This window comes from Watersipora subatra, chromosome 2 (assembly GCF_963576615.1).
Source record: "Watersipora subatra chromosome 2, tzWatSuba1.1, whole genome shotgun sequence".
NCBI classification, from domain to species: Eukaryota; Metazoa; Bryozoa; class Gymnolaemata; order Cheilostomatida; family Watersiporidae; genus Watersipora; species Watersipora subatra.
In genome coordinates, this window is record NC_088709.1 from 43944599 (window position 1) to 43957005 (window position 12407).

Here is a 12407-nt window from a genome sequence, read left to right on the forward strand (position 1 = left end):
GTACTGGCCACTACACTACGTACTAGCCAGTTTACATGTACTATGTACTGTACTAGCTTAGCTCACTAGGTACTAGCCAGCTCACTATGTACTAGCTAGCTCACTATGTACTAGCTAGCTCACTATGTACTAGCTAGCTCACTATGTACTAGCTAGCTCACTAGGTACTAGCTAGCTCACTATGTACTAGCTAGCTCACTATGTACTAGCTAGCTCACTATGTACTAGCTAGCTCACTATGTACTAGCTAGCTCACTAGGTACTAGCTAGCTCACTAGGTACTAGCTAGCTCACTAGGTACTAGCTAGCTCACTAGGTACTAGCTAGCTCACTAGGTACTAGCTAGCTCACTATGTATTAGCTAGCTCACTATGTACTAGCTAGCTCACTAGGTACTAGCTAGCTCACTATGTACTAGCTAGCTCACTATGTACTAGCTAGCTCACTAGGTACTAGCCAGCTCACTAGGTACTAGCTAGCTCACTATGTACTAGCTAACTCACTATGTACTAACTAGCTCACTAGGTACTAGCTAGCTCACTATGTACTAGCCAGTAAAAACTAGCTCATATGAACAAACTGAGTGCATAAGATGTCAAACCCACATGCAGGCTTACTACTGCAGTGCCATCTAGGAGATACATGTATGCTGATATTGCTATCCATTTTCCGTGAATAGTAAAGGTCTTTAGGCAGACGGTATCATCAGCGCGTTCATCGATGTTCTAGAATTTACTGAATGAAAAGGAGACAATTTCCATTATTCCTCACACATCGGGTGCTGTAACTGTATGTTGGTGATGTAAAGAATGTTATTTTATTGAACAACTTTAGTGAGTATCAAAAGCTTCAGTAGTTGCAATAAAATACTTTCTCAATATTAAAAACTGCAGATGACTAGATATGGAAGATTATAAGTGCAATAGAACCAACTGTGAGATATCTAGCTGGCCTATTAATCGTGTTTACAATTGATCATCCGCGGTTGGCACATTCGATCGTCATCTCATAGTCAACACATCTCATCGTCATAGAAATGGTAAAAAATATAAGAAAAGTGTATTGAAAAAGTAGAAAAGGACAAGCTGAATAATAATGCATAAAGGTCGAAGTTTAGCAAACATGCACAACTTAATGTCCAATAAGATCCACTGAACAGCACCAGCATCTATCTACAACGAAAACAAAGCTTAGTTACAAACAGACTAATAGGGGTGGTGGGTGGTCCGATTTAGCCTATTGTCCAGTTCTACCGATGTGCAAATATATTGGTCTATATATAGAGGAAAAATCAGATTATTACGGCCTATATATATAATGCTTTATATACTGTATACTATACTGAATCTACTTTCATTTTTGTCTCACAGGCTAAATATTTTATAGTATAAATACAAATAAACATAGTGTAAAGTATATATCTGTCTTGTGTATGGCCATGTTAGAATATGGTGAAAAAAAATGTATGAATTATCTTTAAACATAGAAATATTTACTCAAAATGCTTATCACTAGCGTCAAAGCTTACGATTGTGAACAGAATTTATGTAGACAGAATTTCAGCAAAGAAATTCTAAGCTGAGAAAATTTTTAAAATAGCATTGAAGGTTTGACAACTCCTGTAATGGCAAATGGTTGCGGAAATTTCCGTCTAAGAAAAGTATTACAACCATTTTGTTTGGACTTATAAAACTAGTTTTATACAAGAGTTTTTGCTAGAAAACTAACTGATTATCAATTGTTTGAACGTAACTGCACTTTGACTGAAGCTGCTATGTTGAGAATTGTCAGTTTTTTTGATATTCAGAATAACGGACCCATTTTAATGAAGGTAAACTGTATTGATACTGCTGAGCTAATTATTAGGATAATTTAACAACTGGAGTAGTGCAGTGGAACACTTCTAGTAAGAAGTTGTTTATTATTACTCAAATACAGTCAAATCTCTGCACACAAATGTAACTCGTATGATAAAACTGTCATATGTTGGGGCACATATTCCCAGAACAATATACTGATTTCAATTTATTTAGCTCATAGCTCAGTCGCCTATGACAACTCCTTGATAAATGTTTTATATAACCAGACATGCATTTAATAAAATACATCATAAAAGCTCGATATCAAATATGAATCTTTCATATAATAAGTGCAGTGTCTGTCTGTGTGTCTTTTCAAAGCGACGGTTAGAGGTTCCGATAAAATATCCTTTCCACGGGACTCGAGCTCGTCACATTCAACTTGGTAGACTGACACCAAACTCCTCCGCTACTCGACCACCTTCCAGCATATCAGAATAATTGTGCACATAGTTATTATCTGTGTTTTATGATAGAATAAGCTCGGAAAAATAATATAGATGAAATTTGAAAAAACACCATTTATTGATAACTTCCAACAGCACTTCTGATGGTCACTTCTGGCGCACTAGACCACCAGGGTTAAAGGTCACCAAACCATATCAAATAACAAATATTAAAAATAAAATATTTTAGTAGTTTATATACGCAGAATTAAAAGTGTGCACTTTTTAATAGACTAAATTAGAATAAATAGACTTTAATGGATTAATAATTATTTATTTTTGTCAGATATAAATTATTTCATTATTAGTTATAGAAAATCATAGTAAATGTTAGATATATATGAGAGCAATAAGAGCAAAAATTAATAGATTTATTGTTACTTTCCTAAAGTAATGATAAAGGTGAGGATTCGAAGGTAAAAAGGGATGTAGAGAAGATGTGGCTAGGGGTGTAGATAGGGGGTCGCTAGGGGTGTAGATAGAGGGTCACTAAGGTTGTAGATAGTTGGGTTGCTAGGGGTGTAGATAGGGGTGTTGTTTAATCTAATGTAAACTAGGTGAAGTTCACACGAACTGAACTTTTATATTTTTCATTATTTGTCTCTTTTCAATTTTAAAGAGCGAATTTACTTCCCTCACAAAACTGTGGCGCTTGACAAAAGTTTCAACATTGCATATTGAAAATTACTTTGAATAGAGAGTCGACCATTCCAGTCGACGATTCATATACCAAGACAATCAGAAACAGACGTTTCAGTGCACAGATATAGAATGCTGTAGCCTTACTAGAGCAACAGAATCTCCAACATTATGATTAGAGAAGTGGTGCGTCGTCAGCCTCAGGCAAACCCTCATAGTTGTTAGTGAGCTGAGATGAGACGCGTTCCTCCTCGGCACCTGCCAACATTTGAACACTGACTATCACATCACGCAGTCTACATAAACAGCTTAATTAAAGATTGCCTTGCAACAGAATGCACATTACAGTTAATTGATATCAAAAGATTCACCATGTCTTACTCTGTTGTGTTGTAAGTGCAAAATATGTGGAAATGTGATTACAAGCTTTTAAAAGCTAAAAAACGAACAGTTAATCACAGCCACACGAGACCGCCGTAGTTTGGATTCTTTCCAAAACGGCTCAAATGTGACGTAGTTGTGGGAGATGGCTGTGTAAACAAGTAACTTGTTTACACTTTCATGCAACCTTATTCGTCAAAATATTTTCACAAATATACTTCACGCATTCAATAAAACCATGTCTATTGTTCTTACGCGTCTATTTTATCGTCATTGTAATGCTGTCAATTTTAGCATTGATATCTTATAACTTACTGTAAAAATTCATTTAATTTTTTAACCTTACCTCGAAGGAGTACATATCATTGTCTGATAATCAAGACGAGCCTGTTGGTCACCTGTGATAATCGAAAAGTGCTGCAAAAATTATTTGCGAAGTATTAGGTCACATGATCAGATTACGACTTGACGATTAGATCAAGCCGAAAAAAACTGTAAAGTAGCGAGCATCTATATTTGATACGGGGTCTTCGGTAAAACCCGAAGTGTTTGTCATAAACTACTGCTACGATAAGTTTTATATTGAGCTTTTTATTAGCTTTTCAATTCACGTGAGAACATCACGTGACAAGACAATAACCAAACTGTCATGACTACGTCAGAGAAATAAACAGATTCCAATCTACGGCGGCTTTTCGTTTTTGAGCTTTTAAGAGCTTGTAATCACATTTCCACATATTTTGCACCTACAACGCTACAGAGTAAGACATGGTAAATCTTTTGATATCAAATAACTGTAATGTGAATTTTGTTGCAAGTCAACCTTTAAGAGTCTAACTTTGACGCAGCTATTATGGGTGGGGTCAACATACCGATGTTAACAGATGAGAACTAATAGTAATGTGTAGCTGCTATGAGATGAATGAAGTGAAATCTACATCCCCAAAGATGAACTTACACAAGTTCTTGTAGATTTTATCAGAAAGTATCTTTCTATCATTTACGATTGCTTTTGTTGTTTGAGGTGATTTGAGCTAACAAAAAGAGCTAAACACAAAGCGTGGAGCTAAATCTATTATTTTCTTGAGTACAGTCTGATGAGAGAAACAACTGATCACTTGAAACGGATAGCTTAAAACTAAGTGCAACCTATTCTTTAAACTATCTGTATATGTATTTAAATATAATAGATACATTAATATTTACAGTATACCAATATAACACATGTTATTGCAATAATATATATTATATCACGTATATATATCACCTACTATAAATCACTTTTCAGCTTTTGAACAGTTACACGACTGTAAAAATATGAAACTACTGAATGCTTAGCGGCGCGTGTGTAATTTTTACACAGAAAATTCATTAATCAACATATACAACATTCACCATTCTAAATTATTAGATTTGATGTTTCAAGATTAAATGAAATCGATACAACATGATCGCAATTAAAATGCTCAGAAGAAAATTACATGCCAAATGAGGTCACTGGATGTTATCATTGCGATGGTTGATATCTATTGCGATGGTTGATGGTTGATATCATTGCGATGGTTGATATTTATTGCGATGGTTGATATCTATTGCGATGGTTGATATCTATTGCGATGGTTGATATCTATTGCGATGGTTGATATCTATTGCGATGGTTGATATCTATTGCGATGGTTGATATCTATTGCGATGGTTGATATCTATTGCGATGGTTGATATCTATTGCGATGGTTGATATCTATTGCGATGGTTGATATCTATTGCGATGGTTGATATCTATTGCGATGGTTGATATCTATTGCGATGGTTGATATCTATTGCGATGGTTGATATCTATTGCGATGGTTGATATCTATTGCGATGGTTGATATCTATTGCGATGGTTGATATAACCTATCGAGTTCAGGTTGAAGCGTTACACGTTTCAACCAACAACGTTTCTGTCAGTCGCTTTGCAATTATAGACCTCATAATCGCACTTTCGCTTAAATCTGAGCATTTTCATTTATCGATTTTAATCTTGAAACATCCCGGCAGTCAGATCACCTCAAACATCAAAAACAATCACAAATGATAGAAAAATACCCACACTTTCTGATAAAATCCACTAAAATCTTTTGTGAGTTCATCCTTAACCCTTTCGCTAGGGAAACGACCAAAATGTCGTTTACCGATTGCGTGGGAAAACGACATTATGTCCCTTTCGGTAGACGTTTATAAAGATGTCGCCTAGTAAAGTTAAACAAATGATATGAACACTAGTAAGTTTAAAATATCATCAACAAGATATCGGTCGATGATTTACAATATGAAACGATTATCTGAGAGGCGTTGCTTTGTGCTAAAAGCTAAACAAATCGCGCTTCCTTGGAAAAGAATAAAAGTTGGAAAAACCAGTCAACATCGGCTCGACTTTCAAAACGGTAAAATAAAATATTGTTTGATCCTGCGATCGTTAGTGATTTTTTGTCTGATCAGAATAAAAATAATTCAAATGGTAGAAAAGATGTAAAATTTTTGGACTTTTAATATACTTGGAATATACAGAGAAAACGATTGTTATGGTGGCTCGCACGGCTACGTTATAGCGTTTGACTCTACCAAAAAAAAAACTTCCAAGCATTTCATACAGGAACAATTGCACATGGTTGTATTTTTTTGAGTAGTAAATATATAAATGAATGTTTATGTACAAAAAATTTTGTTCATAGAAATAAATTTAAGATTTGAGCTATGCATGTTCATAAAATACCAATTTTAATGAATTTTCGAAAATAAATTACATGAGTTTCGATTGTTTTTGGGGGGCTTATACCCGGTCAAAGGGTTAACTCCCTCAAGTACAAGGCAAGCATAGACATACAGGCTGTCAAAGTACCTTCATAACACAACTGCTCAAGTGCCCACCTCTGAAGCAGACTCAAGATAATACAACCCAAGGACATCCCTTCACAATTGTAACAACATATTAAAGCATATTGCAGCACTCTGAAGTCCAACATGTCAGAACCTGTCTGACCAGCAGACTTTTCTCCAAACCAAGACGTTTCATACAACAACTTCTGGTAAAATTTCATGAACAGCCGCAGCAGGTTTTCCATGAATAACTGCAGCAGGTTTTCCATGAATAACTGCGGGTTTTTCGTGAAAAGCTACAGCAAGTTTTTCACAAAAAGCTACATCAGGTTTTCCATGAGCAGCTACAACAGGTTTTTCATTAACAACTAGAGCAGGTTTTCCATGAGCAGCTACAGCAGGTTTTTCATTAACTAGAGCAGGTTTTCCATGAGCAGCTACAGCGAGTTTTCATGAACAGCGAGTTGGTTAGGTTTTTCATGATGGTTTACACAGACATGCGAATACTAACCGTGGGCAATGGCATCTGCTTTGGCTCTATCACTAGGAATGTAAAAGGAACAGATGATGTAGAGGCAGCCCCCTAGCATGGCCACCACGCAACACGTGTAGAGAGAATATTGCATAGACACAAATGAGGTAAGTTTATATTCAGCCTTGAGGTGATCCGAGAGCTACAAGAGAAGACAAATAACTACTTTCACCAGTAAGTAACATTGCTACTGTAAACCACACTGCCATTTGGCACATAAATTCCTCTCTAGACAATACCTGGCTAAACATGGTGAAAGGCAATGATTATTAACCGTTTATTTACATTTTCTCATGACTCGTGTATTGTTTTAGAGATTTTTTCATATAAATTATCAAAAATAATTTTTTTTGATATTTTAGTAACTTTAACCATAAAATTGTCCTTGTCACAACCGAGTCTAGAAAATGTAATACAGTGTACCCCGCCGTACAACATTAATTTGTACCGGTGTTGAAATGGCAAGGTGCAAATGTTATATAGAGTGGTGTAGAAACCTATAGTAATTATTTAATGCAAACACCCTTTGCGCACATGCACAAACTGTACATATTAAAAATTAGTAACCAAATAATATAGCAGCCTTAGTATCTATAGTTAACTTATAATTGACCTAGTAACTCTAGCTTTGTTGCCATGGTAATCATATTCCTACTTCATCCTTTAACGATGTTATCAATCTTAGGGGCTAAGGCTAACAAATTAAAGTTTTATATATATGTAGTTATATACCTAAATGTATATATGAATTAAATTTTATAGGAAATATTATATTAAACAATAAAATGACAAATAACAAATAAATTTTTACTTTCACTTACTTTTCACTATTTTTCGTTTTTTTTGCAATATCAAGATTTTACGGAACAGGAAGAATACTGAACTGAAAAAAGAGAGAGAGTGAGAATCGTATCTTTTTCAAGCATTGTGGAAGGTATTTCGTCTCATAGCATATCGGTATCTCCGTAATTCCGACGTATTCAGCACACAGACTGCCAAATTTGACTTTCGAGAGACATTTTTGTAGATATCTTATGGTAAGAAAAAATGGCGTAATAAGGGAGCGAAAAAACATCGTGTTGCACATCATAAGGCAAAAAAACCGTAAAACAGGAATGTCGTAACTCGAGGTGCGCTGCATCTCAATAGCTGATGAGAAACCTAAACTTGTATATAAATTTTAAACAAAAATAGAATTTTGAATTCTGCTTAAGTCAATTACAACTCGACATGTCAGTAAGACTATGAACTGCGTATTCTAATGATACATGCAGTATGATCAACTGTTAGTCGTATGCTTATAATAGCCTATTGAGAGCATCAAAGGATGTTTGGTCAAAAGAGTCAGAAACTAAGTGTTCGTGTAGTAATAAACTTGAACTGGACTCCTTCGACTCGGTGTGAATTTTATTACTACCTATGATCCAATGTTATTAAAGGAGTACAGGTATGCTTTAAATAGCATTCCATTGGGAATCTGAGATGTTGTTGGCTGTGCTGTTTGTGCTCTGGCCCCATGACAATCGCATTGATGTTTTCAAAGAACCTCTATGTCAACTCAAGCCGCAAAAGGTTTGAAACAAGTTTTCACCCGAAGCTAAACCAAATGGCATTCATTCTCAGAGAACAAACATTAATAGCAAAAATAAGGTGATAATCGCATTCAGTAATGGTAAATCGTCCAGTCAAATTCGCCAAAAAAATTTATGATCTGAATGAAGTGACAAGGTTACCACTATCACACTTATTTCATTTGAGGCAAAAGTAGCATGAATAAAACGTAATGATTCCGACTTCAATGTCGTCATTTTTTACCTAAAGGAAACCCTATTAAAATAGTCTCGAAAGGCTAGTTCACACGATATCGTCGTCTGTCGGAGTTGTCATCTCAGCAATTATTCATTGACTACTGTATGTGTACCGTAAACTGATGGCACCGTGAAAGCAAGGCGGATACATCTGGCTGTCAAAATTTCTCGATAGTTTGCCAAGTATCTATGACGGCCTGAGTAATGTGCACCGCTTTGGTGATTGTGAATGGCCGTTGCTTGACTTAAATTTTCTTTCATGACAGTAGCTGCGAGACTAGAATTTTATCTTTTCTGTGACTGCATTTTATAATGAGACATACTGCAGACTATTCACTGATGCAAACATGGATGAGCCTGTGAGAGTATTGTGTGAATAATGTTAACATACAACAATATAGTGTGTACTAGTGCTGCACGATAAAGCGATATAATTCGATGTGGCGATATATTTCAGTGGATGATTTTATATTGGGTCAGTTTTCAAATCGATATGAATATCGAAGTCGATATGTTATCGAAATATCGGCTTATTTTATTTTGCAAAACTGGAGTTGTCCATTCTCCTTATTGTAAATAGGGGACAACTCCTGTTTTTCAACCGATATTAATCAATATCCTCTTATATCGTTCATGTTAAAGCCTAACACTATATATCGAAAGAAAACAACTCCAATATTCGATATTCGATATATTTAGAGACCAAATAATTAAATGTACATGCAAAGATATCGTGCAGCACTAGTGTGTACAAGCCTTATGCAGTCCTACTTTTTAGTCCTACTACTGTTAATCACAGACAACAAATACAAACTCTTTTATTTCTACAACTCACTCTGCTATATAATACTATGATTAGTTAACAACAAAAGATCAATTCAGAGTGACTAACACCCTCACTAACAGTGAATGGCCACTAACTGTACAACTACATGTAAAATAGTTTGCTAGCAGTATACTACCAATAACGACTAGCTGCTACTGCCTACATAGTAACTTTTCTTATTCATATCCGTAAGAGATACTTACAAACCCGAGCAAGTATGGGCTCCCGGCGTCTCCCAATAAATGTCCAACAAAGTTCATAAATGCTTCAGCAGTTGACCTCCGAGTAGGCACTACCGTGTACTGAAACACAATTCATATAAGTTTGGTAAATGAGCTGTGAATCTTCATGGACAACTGCCTATTGATAACTAACAAATTTGACGTTAGTAATTGTCTTCTCTTTCTATAAAAAAAACTTGTGAAAAGAACAAACAGCACAATACTAGCGACGTAAAATTTTAAATACAAACTATAATTTAAAACATAAAAATCTAATGTCACAACTATTTCATTTAATAAATTTGTCATTCAACTAAAACATTAAATGCAAAATAATAATCATAGAAGGACCAGGAGAGACCAGTTCATAGAGCTATCATAGACCAGTTCATAGAGCTATCATAGACCAGTTCATAGAGCTATTATAGACCAGTTTAAAGAGCTATCATAGACCAGTTCATAGAGCTATCATAGGCCAGTTCAGGATCAGAAAAGTGTTTGTATGAGAGATTGGGTTCCCAGGGAGATGAAAAGCTTATGTTCAGGTATATTTGCTTTAAACCCAATAGATTAAAACAATAGAAATAAGGCAGCTAGTATTTAGGTACAGAAACACTCACCAACAAGATATCCGCAGAGAGAGACCAGTTCATGCAGACCAAAGTCATACCCACAAATATGAATATCTAAAATCAAAAATGCATTTGCCATTAATAGCTGTATATGTATGTAAATAGACTAACAGGAAAAAGATAACAGCTACTTCCACCAGTAAACATGCATCAGCTATGTGCATGCCTGATTTAATAGAACATATTACAAATGTTAAGGAAAAATTATCTTACATAAAATGTGTGCTCTACATTAAATTGCTTTATATATATATATATATATATATATATATATAAATAAATATATATGTGCATTGACTTTCTTGTCAATGTGTATATATATATGAAGTTTATTAAAAACTACAGGTTAAAATCTTTACTACCCTAGGACACTTATGTATTCGCGGCATCTAACTTTCGCGTTTTCGCGGCAACAGCCTTTCGCGAAAATTTCATGAGCGAAACTAAACTATCACAACGAACGAGCGAAAACGCGAAAATAAATGGCTTTCTTCATTGATATTCACAATAAAATCGTCATATTAGAAATGCAGGCAATTTTCGTGTGTGGTTGGCTCATTGGGCAAGTTTTGCTAAACTCATTATAGCTAATACACCGACTGAGCAGCTTGGCAAAACAAATTAAGATAATAAGTTTTTTTGGAAAAGCCTAGACAAATGAAGAAGATGATGATATTAGTTTTGCCATTGAATTTGTAACTGATGAGGATGACAGTCTGGTAGGGAAAGTCATAAAATTGAATAATAATTATTGTGGTGATGAATTTTATTACCAACCAAAAGCAATAACAACCCGGGGCCATGGCCACCGCGGCACCGCGTGCTATAAATACTTGAATTCTAATATTGGTACAACATCAGTCACTGCGGCAGGGACCTTGACGTCATTGATAGTCCAGGAAACAAACTGCAGCAAGCGATCAAATTGCATTATTGATCTCGCCTACACATTTCTACCTGGGGTTCACAAATACAAACTACCGTACTTTTCGGACGATTAGCCGCTACTTTTTTCTGATGATTTGAGCCATGCGGCTTATAGGTAGGCCTACAAGGGTGCGGCTAATCACTGTGGCTTATTCTGTGGCTTTTTCTTTCACCGCTAGGGCGCACTAATGGGAATCTCCAATTAGTGCACTTCTAGCTGTGAAAGAAAATACAAAACAATGCCTCACGGTACTGTCCCGTTAGGCACTAAGTTAAAAAGCGTCGGATAATACGAAACTGTGCCGTTCTGCATTGTTCCGTTTTAAATGGCATAGTTGCTGCCACGTTAAAAAGCACAGTCCTTAGTTCTGTGGCCTATAGTAAGGTGCGGCTTATGTATTGTTTTATTATCGTTTTTGGAAAATAAAGCACATGCAGCTTATATAGAGGTGCGGTTTATAGTCCAAACAGTACGGTAGTCCCAAATTAAAAAATATTTCGTACCAGTGAACTGGACCTGAGGAATCTAATGTTTGTTCCACTGCATTTATTTTCACATCACTATATTTTCGCACTCATCAGAGCTGCGAAATTAAGTTCCAGCGAAATTTTACTCTGTATGCTACTTACGAAACTAAATACTAGCGAAATATAAGTGTCCTAGGGTACTAATAGTTTCATGCAATCACATTGCAATCTTCAAGTAGAAGATTGCAACGCGATTGCATGAAACTATTAGTAGTAATGATTTTAACCTGTAGTTATTAATAAACTTCATATATATATATATATATGAAGTTTATTAATAATATTATATATAGACTATCATGTCTATATATATATATATATAGACATGATAGTTCCTATGACTGAAGTTCCACTTATAGAGTGAAGTTCCACTTATACATATATTATATATATATATAAAGGTTAAAAAGTCAGTAAGATTGTGCACCTAGCTACCAACATAAGTATCAAGCAGACTTTGTGCCTAAACCAGTGTAGAGAAATAGACAATGTTCCTGAACATACAATACAGTAGACATCCGCTATAACAATTTTACTATGCGGTAGACGCTCTTACGATGTTAATAATTCGTTCCGAGAATGTTCACGTTATAGGGACTTTACGTTATACAACCAGTAAAATATATGTACTCTCACCCTAGACTGCCTTAAACTCACCCGTTCGGCTATTCGAAAAAAAAACTAAACTTGACTTTTTAATTTAATTTTGTAAAGTAACTGTGGTATTAGTGTATCAACAGCTTTTCTCT

General features: G+C 35.3%; 1 protein-coding gene across 2 annotated transcripts in view; it reads right to left on the reverse strand.

Moving 5' to 3' along the window:
* Positions 1-801: 801 nt before the first annotated feature.
* The window catches only part of LOC137386908 (protein spinster homolog 1-like), a 32517-nt gene continuing 20911 nt past the window's right edge, over positions 802-12407 (reverse strand). Inside the window, exons 9-13 of one of the 2 annotated variants that reach the window (XM_068073128.1) lie at positions 10192-10257; positions 9554-9652; positions 6696-6858; positions 3113-3202; positions 802-1172 (exon numbers count right to left, since the gene is read on the reverse strand). In XM_068073128.1, the coding sequence (XP_067929229.1) occupies positions 3120-3202; positions 6696-6858; positions 9554-9652; positions 10192-10257 (411 nt within the window). In that variant the 3' untranslated portion in view covers positions 802-1172; positions 3113-3119. Of the gene's footprint in view, positions 1173-3091; positions 3203-6695; positions 6859-9553; positions 9653-10191; positions 10258-12407 lie in introns of both variants that reach the window. The other variant, XM_068073127.1, reaches the window with a different exon arrangement.